At 46.5% G+C, this 17,491-nt stretch overlaps 1 protein-coding gene across 1 annotated transcript in view; it reads left to right on the top strand.

The window, feature by feature from the left end:
• Window positions 1–8,075, top strand: part of LOC116523375 (tumor protein p63-regulated gene 1 protein-like) — a gene marked incomplete at its 5' end in the record, with an annotated part of 34,318 nt that extends 26,243 nt beyond the window's left edge. Inside the window, one exon of the mRNA XM_032238474.1 lies at window positions 7,861–8,075. Within this exon, the coding sequence (XP_032094365.1) occupies window positions 7,861–8,055 (195 nt within the window). The remainder of the gene's footprint in view (window positions 1–7,860) is intronic.
• Between the last annotated feature and the right edge of the window lie 9,416 nt (window positions 8,076–17,491).

The following is a 17,491-nucleotide window of genomic DNA, read 5'->3' as shown; positions in this document are numbered from 1 at the left end:
TAAGAATAAGAATAGAAAAGAATAGAATAGCAGAGTTGGAAGGGAGCTTGGAGGTCTTCTAGTCCAACCCTCTGCTCAGGAAGGAAACCCTATATCATTTCAGGCAAACGGGTCTGATCCTTAACCATAAACTAAACAAACATGGTTAGCTAGTATGGATGTGTTCATACATGTGTTCATGCTTAATCTACACCTGCAAAGACCTTTGTCCCGAGTTCACCCCGTCCCTGAACCACAATTAACCCGTCAAGTTGGGATCACGCAGTAGAAAATAATCTAGATTAGGTAATAGTATCCCAATTTTGCCTTTACTACTTGACCTAGTTAAGAGAATTGTGAGAAGGGAAGCAGATATTTTGCAGGGGGAAGTTTTCCGCTTCGAATCTCTGCATTTACGGTGCGCGGAACGTTTGAAAGGCAAGGAATTCTTCCACCTTCCATTTTAGGAAGAGACTGGACAGCCACTTGTCTGGAAGGATATGGGGTCTCCTGCTTGAGCAGGGGGCTGGACTAGAAGACCTCCAAGGCCCCTCACAGCTCTATTCTGATTAAAGCAGCCAAGGTTGGACGCCCCTATTCTAGAGGTTGGCCATGCATACAGTCTCTGTTCCCGGATCTTCGTGCCTGTAGACGCGTCTTTTTTTGCAAGCTCCTTGTGGAAGAATTCTATGTAGTTGTCGTTAGTCATGGAGTCGTGTCTGACCCATCGCGACCCCATGGACCACGTTCCTCCAGGCCTTCCTGTCCTCTCCCATCCTCTGGAGACCATTGAAGCTCACAGCCTCACGCCAACTGCTTCAGTGACTCCGTCCAGCCACCTCCTTTTCTGCCATCCCCTTCTTCTTCTTTTGCCCTCCATCGTTCCCAGCATGAGGCTCTTCTCCAGGGAGTCCTTCTTCCTTCTTATTAGGTGGCCAAAGTACTTGAGATAGATAGATAGATAGATGTTGTGAGTTGCAAAGTCATGTCTGACCCATCGCAACTCCATGGACCACGTTCCTCCAGGCCTTCCTGTCCTCTACTATCCTCTGGAGTCCATTGAAGCTCACACCAACTGCTTCGGTGACTCCATCCAGCCACCTCCTTCTCTGCCGTCCCCTTCTTCTTCTTTTGCCCTCCATTGTTCCCAGCATGAGGCTCTTCTCCAGGGAGTCCTTCTTCCTTCTTATTAGGTGGCCAAAGTACTTGAGATAGATAGATAGGTAGGTAGGTAGGTAGGTAGGTAGGTAGGTAGGTAGGTAGGTAGATAGATAGATAGATAGATAGATAGATAGATAGATAGATAGATAGATAGATAGATAGATAGATAGATAGATAGAGGTAGGTAGGTAGGTAGGTAGGTAGGTAGGTAGATAGAGATAGAGATAGAGATAGAGATAGAGATAGAGATAGAGATAGAGAGAGAGAGAGAGAGAGAGAGAGAGAGAGAGAGAGAGATAGTTATTAGTTGCGAAGTCGTGTCTGACCCATCGCAACTCCATGGACCACGTTCCTCCAGGCCTTCCTGTCCTCTCCCGTCCTCTGGAGTCCATTGAAGCTCACGCCGACTGCTTCGGTGACTCCATCCAGCCACCTCCTTCTCTGCCGTCCCCTTATTCTTCTTTTGCCCTCCATTGTTCCCACCATGAGGCTCTTCTCCAGGGAGTCCTTCTTCCTTCTCCTTAGGTGGCCAAAGTCTTTGAGTTTCCTCTTCAGGATCCGGCCTTCTAAAGAGCAGCCAGGGTGGATCTCCTCCAGGACTGACCAGTTGGATGGCCTTGCAGTCCAAGGGACTCAATGCAGGAGTCTTCTTCCCCAGCACCAGAGCTCAAAGGCCTCCATTCTTTGGCGCTCAGCCTTCCTTATGGTCCAACTTCCACAGCCACCCATTGCGACTAGGAAAACCATAGGCCTATGCCTCCCCCCACAATCCTCCCCCTTCTCACTTGATACCCCCTCCTCCCTGTAAGAAAGACTTGATCTCAAAGACTAATTCTTGCTTGCTGTTTTTCTCTTCTGAAATGGGGGAGATCCGGTTACTAATTCTCTCCTGAGCCAAATTGCAGATGGGAAGATAGGCTGGGGAGGAAGGGTGATGTTTGTATCCCACAACACGTGTGCGCTTTCTCTCCGAGATAGACACACACACACACAAACACAAACACACAAACACACACACTCCTTTTCAGGCTGTTTACTTGCTCCTGGCTCCTTCCCTTGGTGGCCAGAGGCAAGCTCGCCTGAACAATAACCCTCGAAGACGTTTATGGCGCCGAACGGCGAGAGAAGCTTATGAAAACTTGGCTTCTCTCCAAGGTTCTGATCCAAAATATCCCCTTCTTTATATCACTCTGTCCCCGCCACCGCACGCCTCCGTGTTCCCCATTAGCTGAGCTGCTATGCTCCCCCTACCTATTTCTTGCTACATACTAAATCAGGGGTCTCCAACCTTGGCAACTTTAAGCCTGGAGGACTTCCAACTCTCAGAATTCCCCAGCCAGCAAAGCTGGCTGGGGAATTCTGGGAGTTGAAAGTCCTCCAGGCTTAAAGTTGCCAAGGTTGGAGACCCCCTGTCCCAAATTATACATCCCCCCCATACATTAAAATGAGGAGATAGCTTATGCAAATAATATTCTTTGGCTAATTAAACATGCTCCGTTGCTTGTTTTGAGCACTGGGGTATTTTTTAAAAAAAATTGGATTCTTGAGTCGGAAGTTAAAGCCCACCCCTAGAAAAATGAAATATCCTGGGAAATATTGAAAAAGGCAGAATATTACATTTCCCTGGATCAGAAATGGAGAAACGTGTTTCTAGGCAGGAAACAGGCTCACTCTTAATAGCCCCCCCCCCACCTTTCTCAATGGTCCATTAAAAGTCTACATAACAAAGATGTCAGGTTTAATTCATGAGCCTCCAGCCAAGTTTCAAAAGAAATCCAGTCATTTATTAGGAACACCGTTTCGGCAATGCCCCACTGCAGTCCCATTTGACCTCATTTTAATTATGGCTGAACTCCCCCCTTCACTTGAAGAATGGAGGCCTTTGAACTCTGGCGCTGGAGAAGACTCCTGCATTGAGTCCCTTGGACTGCAAGGCCATCCAACCGGTCAGTCCTAGAGGAGATCCACCCTGGCTGCTCTTTAGAAGGCCAGATCCTGGAGAGGAAACTCAAAGGCTTTGTTAAGTGAGTTTTGACCACTTTTATAAACTTGCCACAGTGGTTAAATGCTTGTAGGGAAGGATGTCTCCTGCCTTGAGCCAGGGGTTGGACTAGAGGACCTCCGAGCTCCCTTTCAGACCTAGGATGCTATGTTCTTTGAAGCCGCAAGGCCTTTGGAAAAAGCAGCAATTTTACCCATTTATTCTTAGAACTCAAAGCTGCCCCAAAAAGAAAGAACATTTTTTTAAAAAACACCTCCGATTGTTATGGTCCGAGCGTTTTAATTTTCACTTAATGATCCTGATTTTGAGTTTTTTTTTAATGGTTTTGCCATCTGAGCTGCAGTGTTGTGCTGTGGATGCTTTATTTCAGGAAACCGCAGAGAATAAACTGAATCCTGATAGTTTAGAAGCCAAATAAATAAATAAAAGAGTAAATAAATAAAAGAGAAAGTTGAGCTGAGCAGAGGTGGGGTGGGGGAGGGAAGAGCTGGAGAGAATCTGCCAAAAACATTGAAGAAACATAGAAAATAGTAGCCGAAAGCTTTCACAGAACAGAACAGAATAATATAACCGGAAGGGACCTTCTGGGTCATCTAGTCTAACCCCCCACCCAAACAGGAAACCCTGCACCATTTCTGACAGATGGCAGTCCAGCCTCTTCTTGAAAGCTTCCAGTGGCGGATGAAGCACCCACAACGATTGAAGACAACTTTTGTTTCATTGAATATAGAATACCACAGTTGGAAGGGATCTTGGAGGTCATCTAGTCCAACCCCACACCCAAGTAGAAGACCCTACCCCATTTATGACAGATGGCGGTCCAGTCTCTTCTTAAAAGCTTCCAGTGATGAACGACCAGCTTTACAGACAGTCCTCGACTTATGACCACAACCCAGCCCTAAATTTCCACTGCTAAGGGAGACAGTTATGAAGCAAGCCTTGCCCCGTTTTACGACTTTCGTTGCCACGGCTGTTAAGCGAATGAGGAGACTCAAGCCTCAGAGTCTTCTATTGTTGGGGGTGATACTTGGAACCCTGATACCCTGCAGTTGTTCAGTAGGTGACACGGTCGTTAAGTGAATCTGGCTTCCCTATTGACTTTGCTCGTCAGAAGGTCGCCAAAGGGGGGGTCCGTCATAAATCCAAGTCAGTTGCCAAGCGTGATCTGAATTCTGATCACGGGACTCGGTCGTAAGTGTGGAAAGGCGGCATAAGTTGCTTTTTACACTGCCGTTGTAACTTCAAACGACGGTTGTAAGTCGAGGGATAAGTAAGCTTAGCATCTTCTGTGAAAGGCCGCACAAGCACGCCGTCGTTAACTGGATTTTAAAATCTGAGACCTCCGTTCTAATGGTTTACGTGGCACTTTTACGGAAAGATGGTCAGCCAGGTAAGCAGCACGTAAGTGTAATAAGAGAGGGACGCGGTGGCTCAGTGGCTAAGATGCTGAGTTTGTCGATCAGAAAGCTCGGCCATTCGACGGTTCGAATCCCGAGCGCCGCGTAACGGAGGGAGCTCCCGTTCCTTGTCCCACCTTCTGCCAGCCTAGCAGTTCGAAAGCACTTAAGAAATGCGAGTAGAGAAATAGGATCAGTCATGCCAGCCACGGAGGCGTCTTCGGACAGCGCTGGCTCTCCGGTTTTGAAACGGAGGTGAGCACCGCCCCGTAGAGTTGGGAACGACTAACACATCTGTGCGAGGGGAACCTTTACCTTTAAGTGCAAGAAACAAACAAACTTATATTCTGCTTATCTCGCAGGCAATCCTTCCGTAAAAGTGCCACGGGAAACATTTAGAATGGGGGTCTTAAATTTTAAAATCCAGTTAAAACAAAAACGGCTGCATGGGTGTGCGGGAGCGAGTGAGCGAGGCAGGGGTCAGCGTGGGTCGCCTGTCAAGTGCTTTGCTCCATTTCCATCCAGAGAGAGACCCCCACCCCTTCCTTCCTCCCCCCCCCCCATCTGCATCTGTCTCGGTTTATCCTCGAGAACTGGGCTGCTTTCCAGCTGTCCATTCGTCGTTGTGGGGTGTGTAACTCAACCCCTTTGTGTTCCTGGCATGGAGAGGATGTTTTAGTGCATTCGATCGCTCCCTCCCTCCTTCTCTCTCTCTCTCTTTTAATCCTGGGCATGAAAAAATATCCTTTGCATGCAAGAGACGCGTTCACAAGTGTTTGGCAACAACACCCTTCTGCCCCCTTAACAACACCTCCCCCCAACACTCAACCCCAAATCTGGGAGGGTCCCAGCTGTGTTATGATGGAGAGGTGGCTGAAGGACACCACTAGATCCCTCTCATATGGAGGGATCCGGTTTCTGGAGTTGTTTGTCGGAGATGTTCTCGTAAGCCATAAGTTCTCCTGCTCCGTTCCTCCCCCTACAGAATAGGTCCTCGCGTTACGACCATTCATTTAGGGACCGTTCCAAGTTTGCAACAGAACTTTAAAAAAGGGACTCCCCCCCCCCACCCACTTATGGCCCTGTGGTCCTGTGATGAAAATTCAGACCCTTGGCAGCTAATAAGGGAATAAGAGCCGAGGTGGCGCAGTGGTTAAACGCAGCACTGCAGGCTACTTCAGCTGACTGTAGTTCTGCAGTTCAGCTGTTCAAATCTCACCGGCTCAGGGTTGACTCAGCCTTCCCTCCTTCCGAGGTGGGTAAAATGAGGACCCGGATTGTTGGGGGCGATATGCTGACTCTGTAAACCGCTTAGAGAGGGCTGGAAGCCCTATGAAGCGGTATATAAGTCTAGCTGCTATTGCTATTGCTATTGCAGTTCAGCGGTTCTAATCTCACCGGCTCAGCCTTCCATCCTTCCGAGGTGGGTGAAATGAGGACCCGGATTGTTGGGGGCGATATGCTGACTCTGTAAACCGCTTAGAGAGGGCTGGAAGCCCTATGAAGCGGTATATAAGTCTAGCTGCTATTGCTATTGCTATTGCAGTTCAGCGGTTCTAATCTCACCGGCTCAGCTTTCCATCCTTCCGAGGTGGGTGAAATGAGGACCCGGATTGTTGTTGGGGGCGATATGCTGACTTTGTAAACCACTTAGAGAGGGCTGAAAGCCCTATGAAGCGATATATAAGTCTAACTGCTATTGCTATTGCTAAGAGTTGGAAGGGACCTTAGAGGTCTTGTAGTTCAACCCCCTCTGCTCAGACTGCCAATTAATATCAGGTGATCCAAATGGCCCTCCAGCCTCTTCTTGAAAGCCTCCAGTGACGGAGCACCCACGACTTCTGGAGGCAAGCAGTTCATTGTTCCCACTGTCAACTGACTCGTATTTATGACGGTCACGGTGTCCCGGGGGGGTCACGTGATCCCCTTTTGCATCTGATAAACAAAATCAAGGGGGAAGCCGGATTCACTTAACAACCGTGTCGCTAACTTAACAATTGCACTGATTCACTTAACAACCATGGCACAAAAGATCGTAAAATGGGGCGAGGCTCCTCTCAGCAACAGTGATGGTTGTCTCACTTAGCGACAGAAACTTTGGACCGAACTGTGGTCATAAGTGGAGGGCTGCCTCTAGTTCTCCAGGGAAATGCATGCAGGAATTTCCCAAGCAGGCGCCTTCCAGAAGAATACAATGTGTAAGCTGGAAGGGGCCTTCAGAGGTCATCTAGTTCTACCCCCTGCTCCAGGTAGGAATGTAATTAAATCATCCGTGACCAAAGGTTCCCAGTTTATCCCTCCTCAACTCTGAATCAATCTGATTTCCTCATTGACTTTGCTTTGGTCGTAAAAGGGGATCACACAACCATCATAAATATGAGTCAGTCACTAAGCATCTGAGTTTTGATCACATGACCAGAGGAATATTGCAATGGTCGTAAGTGTGAGGGCTGATCATAAGTCCCCCTTTTTCAGTGCCGTTGTAACTTTGGACGGTCACCAAACAAATGGTCGTAAGTCAAGGACTTCCCAGGAAGGGGGTTGGACTAGAAGACCTCTAAGGTCCCTTCCAACTCCGCTATTTTGTATTCTGTAAAACAATGAGACTATTAAAAAATTGTCCGAAATGATAATCATCCATCTTCTTTATATGTTTCCCTTCCTCTTTTTCCCCTTTCTGTATACGGTGCCTTTTAATATATTTTTTAGCTGGTATTATTTTTATTTTTGCATTTTTAAACTTTAATATTGATTAAAACAATGACAATTAATCTCCTCTAATTATCTAAAATGATAATTACCTTTCTTTATTCCCCCCCTTCTTTTTGTTCTGCATTTTTTTTCTTTTTGCTACGTCTTTCAGGGGTTTTTCTGCATTTTAAAAATCCAATAGAAATCATGATTAAAAAGGATAATTAATCTTACTTAATTACCTAAAATGATAATTACCTTCTTTGTTTATATTCTCCACTTTTCTCTCTCCCAATTCTTTTAGCTTATACTTTATCTTTTCATTTTTAAACTCCCCGAAATCCCTTTTTTTAAAAAAAAAAAAACGGTTGCTAACCTTATCCAATTATTTAAAATAACCATTAATTATTTCTTTTTTTTATTTCTCTCTCTCTCTCTTTTTCCTTTCTGCATTGTTTCTTTTTGATATATATTTTTTAGTTGGCATTAGTTTTAATATTTGCACTTTCAAGCTCCAGTAAAAAAGAAAAAAGAAATTTAAAAAAGGGATAGCTATTAATCCTGTTCTGTGAAGAATTGCAAGGAAGAGGGGAAATAGGTTGGTTGATGGCCTCTCTTGTTCATTTGTAGGTTTCTGCTTTCAAGGCTCAGCTGGTCCAAGCTGTGGAGAATGCCCACGAAACGGCCCCTGCGCCAGGCCGGATTCCCGGGGTGGTTTTGGTGAGCGAGCCCATCCGCATTCAGACCTACACTGGAATGATGGCCTTTTTGGGAAACCAAAATAAACTGGGATATTGCCTCGCTCGGGGCAGCATCGGATTCTGATCTGGACATTTTCCCTCCAGATATCTTTCTCTATCTTTTCTTTCTTTCTTTCTTTCTTTCTTTCTTTCTTTCTTTCCCTCCCTCCCTCCCTCCCTCCCTCCATCTCTTACTTACTTCTTTCTTTTTCTTTCTTTTCTTCCTTCCTTCTTTTTCACTTTTTTCTTCCTTTCCCTTTCCCTTTGTTTTCATTCCATCTCCTTCCTCCTTCCCTCCCTCCCTCCCTTCTTTCCTTCTTGAATCTTCTTTCTTCCTTTCCCTTTCTTTTCATTCCTTCTCCCTGCTTCCTTCCTTCCTTTTTTCTTCCTCCTTCCTTCCATCTTTCTTTTTTCTTTCTTTCTTCTTCCCTCTGTTTTTACTTCTTTCCTTTTCTTTCTCTTCCTTCCTATTTCTTCCTTTATCTTTTTCCTTCCTTCCTTCCCTTCCTTCCTTCCTTCCTTCCTTCCTTGAAGGAAGATGGGATAGAGGAAGAAAGAAAGATGGAAGGGAGGGAGGGAGGGAAGAAGAAAGAAAGATGGAAGGGAGGGAGGGAAGGAGGAAAAGAAAGAAAGATGGGAGGGAGGGAGGGAGACAAAAATTGAGGAACTAATGAGAAGAGAAGGGAAGGAAGGAAGATGGAAGGGAGGGAGACAGAAAGAAAGATGGGAAGGAGGGAGGGAGGAAGGAAGGAAGACAAAAATTGAGGAAGGAAGGAATGAGAAGAGAAGGAGAAGGAAAAAAGGAAGGAAGATGGAATGAAGGGAGGAATGAAGAAAGAAAGATGGAAGGGAGGAAGGAAGGGAAGGAAGGAAGACAAAAATTGAGGAAGGAAGGCATGAGAAGAGAATGAGAAGGGAAGGAAGGAAGGAAGGAAGGAAGGAAGGAAGGAAGGATGAATCTAAATTGCAGCGGAAGGATGCAAAAGGAGGGACAGAAGAATGAAATGTGAATTGCAAAAATTAAAATAATTTTTATTTATTTTAAATACTTCAATAGAAATGTTAAATTGTCCCACAACGAGTTGGCCATGGAAAATTGGCTGGGGCAAATTGGCGAATTGTCCCATTCTGAGACTTCGAAGGTGATGTGCCAAACCAGAAATGGCTCCCTTAATTTAAGTTGCATGTGTGAATGCAGCTTTTCCAGGCATTTTTCTTGCTAAATCTCTTGGGCTAGTTTGCTTTGCCCAGCCAGGGGTTTTCTGGATAACTTGGACTACAATTCCCCTCAGCTTTTGCTCAGGATGATGGGATTTACCCTATTACAACAAATGGGTTAACAACTTAGGGAAAAGCTGATTAAAGATTATTGTGTTCTTCAAGAGCCGAGGTGGCGCAGTGGTTAGGGTGCAGTACTGCAGGCCACTTCAGCTGACTGCTAGATCTGCAGTTCAGCGGTTCAAATCTCACCGGCTCAAGGTTGACTCAGCCTTCCATCCTTCCGAGGTGGGTGAAATGAGGACCCAGACTGTGGGGGCAATAATGCTGACTCTGTAAACCGCTTAGAGAGGGCTGAAAGCCCTATGAAGTGGTATATAAGTCTAACTGCTATTGCTATTAAAATAATAACTGTTAATGTAGTGATAACGATGGCATAAATTCTTCATCCAAGTTTACTTGAGATTTGAATGACTCATGTCTCGAAAAGGCTTGCAGAATCTAGAAATAGATTAAGTGTTTCTGAAAATGGGGAAGAAAGAATTTGCTAGGGAACTTTTGCTCATTACAATAAAATAACTAATTTTCTAATTAAGCTGGGACCTCTGTGGTTTTATTTCCTTCAGTCAAACGTGTATTTCTTGCAGCTTTAACTCTGGAAGTTCGATGCTTTGCCTAGGTTTATGTTTAATTTGCCTAGCACATTTTTTAAACAAGTGACAGTAATAAACTTGTAATGTATTATCAACAATCGTTAGTAATTTTTTTTGTCTTTCTTGTCAACAATTATTATGATTATGGTGGATTGCACAGCCAGCCAGATGTTTAGACTGCATTTGGCATTTGAGTCCACCTAGGGAGCCCTTCCCCAAGGCCCTTTGATGCACAGATGTGGATGCTTGATGGTGTTAAAGGGCTTGTCACATGTTGTAAGCTATTCTGAGTCAAACTGCCTTTTGCAATTGACTGAGGGTGAATTTGTCAATGCCATTGGTAGAATAGAACGGGAAGGGACCTTGGAGGTCTTCTAGTCCAACCCCCTGCCTAGGCAGCAAACCCTACACCGTTCCTTCCCTTCAAGGAATGCTTGCTAAAGGGGCCTTGGGACCCCTGGTTGTCCTGCCTAATGGTCAGAGCCCAGCGGAAGCCCGACGGAGCTGCATCGCCTGGTCCACCGTGGCCCAGTTTGCAAGCCAAGACCCCCCTCCCTCCCCCCCCCGCCAAAAAAAGATGACTCAGGCCAAGACAATTCCTGGAAGCCAAGAGGCGAAGGCGTTGGCCCCCGCTGCTCCCCAAGGGAGGGGCCGCCGTCTTTGTGTGGAGGCGGTTCAACAGGTGTGGCACAAGGGAGAGGCTGCTTGGAGCAATATGATGCCACGGCTGCCAATTTGAATGTGTGGCTGAGGTGCCACGGATGCTGCATGGGCCGAGGGGCTTCTGCTGAGCGCCATGGGGGGGGGCTGTCCCAGAGGGGGGGAGGCGCATGGCCGTGCGTGCATGTGTGCATATAAAGGGGGTGCAAATGTTTGGGACGTGTGAACCACACACACCGAGAGGGCCTCCCCCGACACCATTCTTTTTCACACTTTAAATTTTCTATTTTGTTCAGTCAACTTAAAAAAAATAAAATTAAAATTCACAACAACAACAGCAGCAAAACCCGCAAAAGCGGGCTGAAAGTTGAAGCATGTGCATTTAAAGCGCACCCACAGGTAGTCCTCGACTTGCGACCACAACGGTGCCCCAAAATTCCTGTTGTTAAGCGAGCACAGCGGTTAAGTGAATTTTGCCCCGTTTCATGACTGTTCTTGCATGGTTGTTAAGTGAATCGCTGTGGTTCTTAAGTTAGCGACGTGGTTGTGAAGTGAATCTGGCTTTGCTTGTCAGAAGGTCGCAAAAGGGGATCGCGTGAGCCCTGGGACACTGCGACCGTCATAAATACGAGTCAGCTGCCAACTGTCTGACTTTGGATCGCGTGACCATGGGGAACACGGTAACGGTCGTACGTGTGAAAACTGGCCCTAAGTTGTTTTTTTTTTTTCCACGGCCGTCGTAACTTCAAACGGTCACTAAATGTAACATCGTAAGTCGAGGACTACCTGTAGAAATATTATGCCCCCTGGTTGATTGCCAATGAATAGATTGCAACAAAGGGGCTTTTTTTCAAGAGGAAAGTGGACTTTCTTTGTTTTCTCCTTTTGAAAACGTTCCGCTTCTCCTCCAAGGAGCTTTTTCAGCTCTGACTGGATGGCTGGGAACGGAAGGGTTGATACTCCTTGCAGAGAAAGCTGGTCGTTTGCATCCTTTGAGAGGGTCGTTGAGGCCACTTGGAGGTTCATCTATGTCCTCAGGGTCACCTGAGTGGTGCAAATGAGTGTGGAGCCTTCTTGGAACTGCGGATAGGACCATGTTGTGGACTCCACACCCATTTGCACTACTCAGGTGACCCTCGCCTGGCCCTCCCGAGCTCCGTTTTCACTGGCAGGGAGTTGCAGGAAGCTGGGGCAACCGAAAACAGAGCTCAGGAGCCCGTTTTCACCTGCAGAAGCACCGCAGGCCGGTCCTTTGCTGTTCGTAGGGTGGTTCCCGTGTACCATCCTTGGTACCACATGGGCTGGATCTGGCCCCCGGGCAAGGATGAAATCCAGCAGGTTCTAAGAGAACCGGTGGCGGGAATTTTGAGTAGTTCAGAGAAGCAGCAACGGAAATTTTGAGTAGTTTGGAGAACCGGCAAATGCCACCTCTGGCTGGCTCCAGGAGTAGGGAAGGGATGGGGACTCTGCAGCATCCTTCTCCTGCCACGCCCACCAAGCCACGCCCACAGAACTGGTAGTAAAAAAAAATTGAGTTTCACCGCTGCCTGCAACCCTTCGCGCATCTGCAGCAGAGACCTGAAGACCAGCTGACCGATTCTTGCAATGGGAACTGCAAAATGCAGAACGGGGGACGGATCTTCTGTCCTTAAAGCCAGTGTTTCTCAACCTTGGCGACTTTAAGTCCTGTGGACTTCAACTCCCAGAATTCCCCAGCCAGCTGTGCTGGCTGGGGGATTCTGGGAGTTGAAGTCCACAGGACTTAAAGTCGCCAAGGTTGAGAAACACTGCTTAAAGCCAGCCTGGAGGGCAGGCTGAGCATCTTCGTTGCGGTTCTGGAAGCTAAGCAGGGTCCGCTGCGGCCGGTTCTTGGAAGGGGGACCAGGTGGAACCTTGGGAGGGGGATTTTACAAAGCATCTTAAGAAGAAGCGAATGCATTCCCCCCCCCTATGTTGGGTGGGCAATTCAATTGTTCTTGGAAGACACTTTGCTCTACGGCAGGAGTGTCCAACCTTGGCCACTTTAAAACTTGTGGACTTCGACTCCCAGAATTCTCCAGCCAGCAGCAAACTAGGGAAGGAAACAGGAATGGGAGCCTCGGCTGGTTGGGGAATTCTGGGAGTTCCACAAGTCTTACAGCCTCCAAGGTTGGACGGCCCTGCTTCGCAGCAAGGCTGAGGTGACCGGAAATGGCTTCACAATCCATTAATTGCTGCATTCACACATGATGTGTTTAACCAGACTGCAACCATTGCATTTAAATGTAGACTTTGACTTATGACCCCTCAGTGCTTTGCTGCAAAATCGCCGTCAGTTGTTAGGACCAAGAGTTTTGCAATGGATTGTATGCAAACAGATGGCACTGATGATGTTCCCTAGTTGGGCCATGAAATGTCTGCAAGAAAACCACCAAGCTCAGAGAGCATCAAGGACCCCATAATTCTTCTTCTTCTTCTTCTTCTTCTTCTTCTTTTCTTCTTCTTCTTCTTCTTCTTCTTCTTCTTCTTCTTCTTCTTCTTCCTCTTCCTCTTCCTCTTCCTCTTCCTCATCCTCATCCTCATCTTCATCTTCATCTCCTCCTCCTCCTCCTCCTCCTTGTCCTTCTCCTCCTCTTCCCCCCTCCTCTTCCTCCTCCCTTCCAGTACTGATGATGTTCCCTAGTTGGGTCATTAAATGTCTGCAAGAAAACCACCAAGCTCAGAGAGCATCAAGGACCCCATAGACCCTTTCTTCTTCTTCTTCTTCTTCTTCTTTTCTTCTCCTTCTCCTTCTCGTCCATCTCCTCCTCTTCCCTCCTTCTCTTCCTCCTCCCTTCCAGCACTGATGATGTTCCCTAGTTGGGTCATGAAATGTCTGCCAGAAAACCACCCAGAGAGCACCAAGGACCCCACAGTTCACCACATTCTTGTCCACTGGCTTTCCTCCCCACCCACCCCCTTCTACGCCAGCTGCCCTTCCTCCTGCCCGTCTTCCGTCCAGGGTGCCCATCCAGGAATCACAGTTATTCAACAACCAGTTTCAACATTTTGCCCGACCGCAGCTGCTGAGTTCATAGAGAAGGTGAGCCGGGAAAACGTTTGATTCCTGGCCCAGATTCCTGGCCTTGAATGCTCCTGTCCAGAGGACGGTTGTACCCTCACTCTGGCATTTGATTTGGCCCCGTGCCAAGGGAACGGAGTGTTGCTGCCCGAATGGCACACGGCGTTTTGTCTCTAGGGATCATCAGAAGCTCACCCAAGAACTGCTTGCAAGCTCTGAGGGTCATCAGGGTGAATCATTGGCCCGGAGTCCTTGTGGATGCCAGGAAGGGAGGGAGGGAAGGAAGGAGGGAGGGAGGAGGAATGATGAAAGGGAGGCAGGGAGGAAAGAAGGAAGAAGGGAGGAAAGAAAGAGAAAGAAAGAAAGATGGAAGGGAGGAATGAAGGAAGGGAAAGAAAGAAAAATGGAAGGCATGGTGAAAGAAAGAAAGAAAGAAAGAAAGAAAGAAAGAAAGAAAGAAAGAAAGAAAGAAAGAAAGAAAGAAAGAAAGATGGAAGGGAGGGAGGGCGGGAGGAAGGAAGGGAAAGAAAGAAGAAGGAAGGAAAGGAAAGAAAGAAGAAGGAAGGAAAGGAAATCTAAAATGCAGAAGAAGGAAAACAGGAAAGAAAGGGAGAAAAGAGAAGCGGAAAAAATGTGAAGCCTTCTCTTTTGCAGAATGCAGGTGGACCAAAGGATTTGCAGAGAGAGAGAGAGAGAGAAGAAAGAAAGGAGGAAGCAAGGGAGGGGAAAAAGAGAGAGGGAGTGAGAGAGAGAGAAAGAAAGAAAAAATCTAAAATGCAGCAGAAGGAAAACAAAAAAGAAAGGGAGAACAGAGAAGTGGAGGAAAAATGCAAATTCTTCTTTTTTGGTGAAATCAGGCAAACTGAAGGGCTTGCAATGAATGGATGGATGGATGGATGAATGAAAGAATGAATGAGTGAACGAACGAACAAATGCATCTAAAACCCAGCAGAAGGAAAACAGGAGAGAAAGCCAGCAAAGAGAATTGGAAATAAATGGCAGGATCCCTGCCACGCCAAGGCCCAACCTCTGCTCCGAGCAATGGGCACTCTTAACACGGCCAAGGAAGCGTTTGCTGGAGCTAAGCAAAGGGGAAGAGAGCTGGGGGATGGGGGCAGCCCCACAGACAAGGGAGGGCTCTTTGGAGCCTCTGGAAAGAGGAGAGCCGAGCAAGTGGGGGGGGGAGAGAAGGATGGGCTCCAGGTTGCCCAACCTCAGGGCAGGTGAGCCTCTGCCCCAGGTGGGATGACAAGGATCGGATTTGAAAACCCAGCCTTGCTTGGCTTCCATCCGGGGGGGGGGGGGGGAAGGGCAGGGTCATCTCGGGAGTCACCCACCCAACCTATAAAGACCTACTTGACAAGTTTGGCTCCTGGGAGGAAGAGGAAGCTGTCAGCAGGCAGACTTGATGGCCAGGGGCCACGAGGAGGGAGGGGGAGTGGATGGGGTGCTTTGGCGAAATTCTCCTGGCACCTGCAGGCAACGGGCTCCTACGGGAGGTTTCTGCAGCTTTTGTAAGGCTTTGGTGTTGGCTGCTTTGCTGCAAGGAATCTCGTCAAACAAAGAGAAGGACTGGGGGTGAGAATAGGAGAGGAGAGGAGAATAAATATTGGAATGAAGAAAAGAAGAGAAGAGAATAAATATTAGAATGAAGAATAGAATAGAATAGAATACGAGAGGAAAAGAGAAGAAATATTGAAATGAAGAATAGAAAAGAAGAGAAGAATTATTGGAATGAAGAATAGAATAGAATGGAATAGAAGAGAAGAGAAGCGAATAAATATTGGAATGAAGAACAGAATAGAATGGAATAGAAGAGAAGACGAGAAGAGAATAAATATTGAAATGAAGAAAAGAAGAGAAGAGAATAAATATTGGAATGAAGAATAGAAAAGAAGAAATATTGAAATGAAGAATAGAAGAGAAGAGAAGAAGAGGAGAGAATAAATATTGAAATGAAGAATAGAAAAGAAAAGAATAAATATTGGAATGAAGAATAGAAGAGAAGAAGAGAAGAGAATAAATATTGAAATGAAGAATAGAAAAGAAGAGAAGAAATATTGGAATGAAGAATAGAATGGAATAGAAGAGAAAAAGAGAAGAGAATAAATATTGGAATGAAGAAAAGAAGAGAAGAGAATAAATATTGGAATGAAAAATAGAAAAGGAGAGAAGAGAAGAGGAGCCAGAAGGGACCTTGGAGATCTTCCAATCCAGCCCCCTGCTTAAGCAGGAGAACCTCTACAACCTCAGACAAGTGACTGTTCAATCTCTTTTTAGAAATCTACAGAGTTGGAGCACCCACGACTTCTGGTGTCAAGTCATTCCACTGGTTAATTGACCTCCCAGTCGGGAAATTCCTCCTCAGTTCTAAGTTGCTTCTCTCCTTGATTAGTTTCCACCCATTGCTTCATGTTCTACCCTCAGGTGCTTTGGAGAATAGCTTGACTCCCTCTTCTTTGGGGCAACCCCTGAGATAGATGATAGATAGATAGATAGATAGATAGATAGATAGATAGATAGATAGATAGATAGATAGATAGATAGATAGATAGATAGATAGATAGATAGATAGATAGATAGATGATAGATAGATAGATAGATAGAGTGGGGGGCAGACGGACGGATGGACGGACAGATGGATGGATGTTCTTCTGTCACGGGGACTAGAACCTTATCACCCCAAATCTCAATCAGGAAATAAAATCCTGGCATCCGCCTTCCCCTTCTTATCAGAAACCGTGGCCCAGAGGGACTCAGCCATGCCAAAGAGGGAAAGTCCTGGCAGGTCACTGTGACCAGGGTTATGTGACCATTATTTGAGGAGTTTAATCCTCTATAAAAGTTGAATCAACTCATAAAATTTTGATTTACACGGCGCCAGCAGACACTCTTGGGAGCCCAAGAAAGAGGAGTGACTTTGGAGAACTCATGAATGCATTGGGGGGGGGCGGCGGACAGGGGTTACCACAAGGACGTGGGGGCCAAAAAAAGTCAAAATGGCAGCTGCAATCAAAGCCCCCCTACCCTCTTTTACACATGCCATGGCTGCCATCTTGACTTTTCAAAGCAGAAGGCCTTAGGTCCCCCTAATCTATTAACCAAGACAAAACGGGACACCTCGTGGCCAAACTCTGGATAATAACAGAATAATAATAGATTAACAGAGTTGGAAGGGACCTTGTAGGTCATCTAGTCCAACCCCCTGCCCAAGCAGGAGACCCTACACCATTTCTGACAGAGGACAGTCCAGTCTCTTCTTGAAAGCCTCCAGGGATGAAGCTCCCACAACTTCCGAAGGCAGCTTCTCTTCCATGGGTTGATTGTTCTCATTGTCAGGAAATTCCTCCTTGTTTCCAGGTTGAATCTCTCCTTGGTCAGTTTCCATCCATTCTTCCTTCTCTGGCCTTCGGGGGGCTTTGGAGAATAGCTTGACCCCCTTCCTCCTCTCTGTGGCAGCCCCTCAAATATTAGAAGATGCTCTCCTGTCTCCCCTGGTCCTTCTCTTCACTAGACTAGCCAGGCCCAGTTCCTGCAACCGTCCATTGTCTGTTTTAGCCTCCAGTCCCCTCATCCTCTTTGTTGCTCTTCTCTGCCCTCTTTCTAGAGTCTCAACATCTGTTTGACATCACGGTGACCAAATTTAGACGCAATATTCATCACTGGAGTCTTTCGAAAAGAGACTGGACTGCCACCTGTCAGAAACGGTGCAGAGTCCCTTGCTCGGGCGGCGGGCTGGACTAGATGACCTCCAAGGTTCCTTCCAGCTCTGTTAATATCTTTTTTTTTTTTGTATAAAATATTTTATTCAATTTTCACATTCCATTTGCAATCATTTATATACAGGGTATTTACTATAAGAAAAGAAAAAAAAAAAGGAAAAAGGGAATAAAACGAACAAATAAAAAGGAAACACAACTCATCATTCACAACCCCACCTAACCCTTGCA

Source organism: Thamnophis elegans, unplaced genomic scaffold, assembly GCF_009769535.1.
Source record: "Thamnophis elegans isolate rThaEle1 unplaced genomic scaffold, rThaEle1.pri scaffold_225_arrow_ctg1, whole genome shotgun sequence".
In the NCBI taxonomy this organism is placed as follows: Eukaryota; Metazoa; Chordata; class Lepidosauria; order Squamata; family Colubridae; genus Thamnophis; species Thamnophis elegans.
Note: the sequence above shows the minus strand (reverse complement) of the source record. Positions and strands in the feature narration are given on the sequence as shown.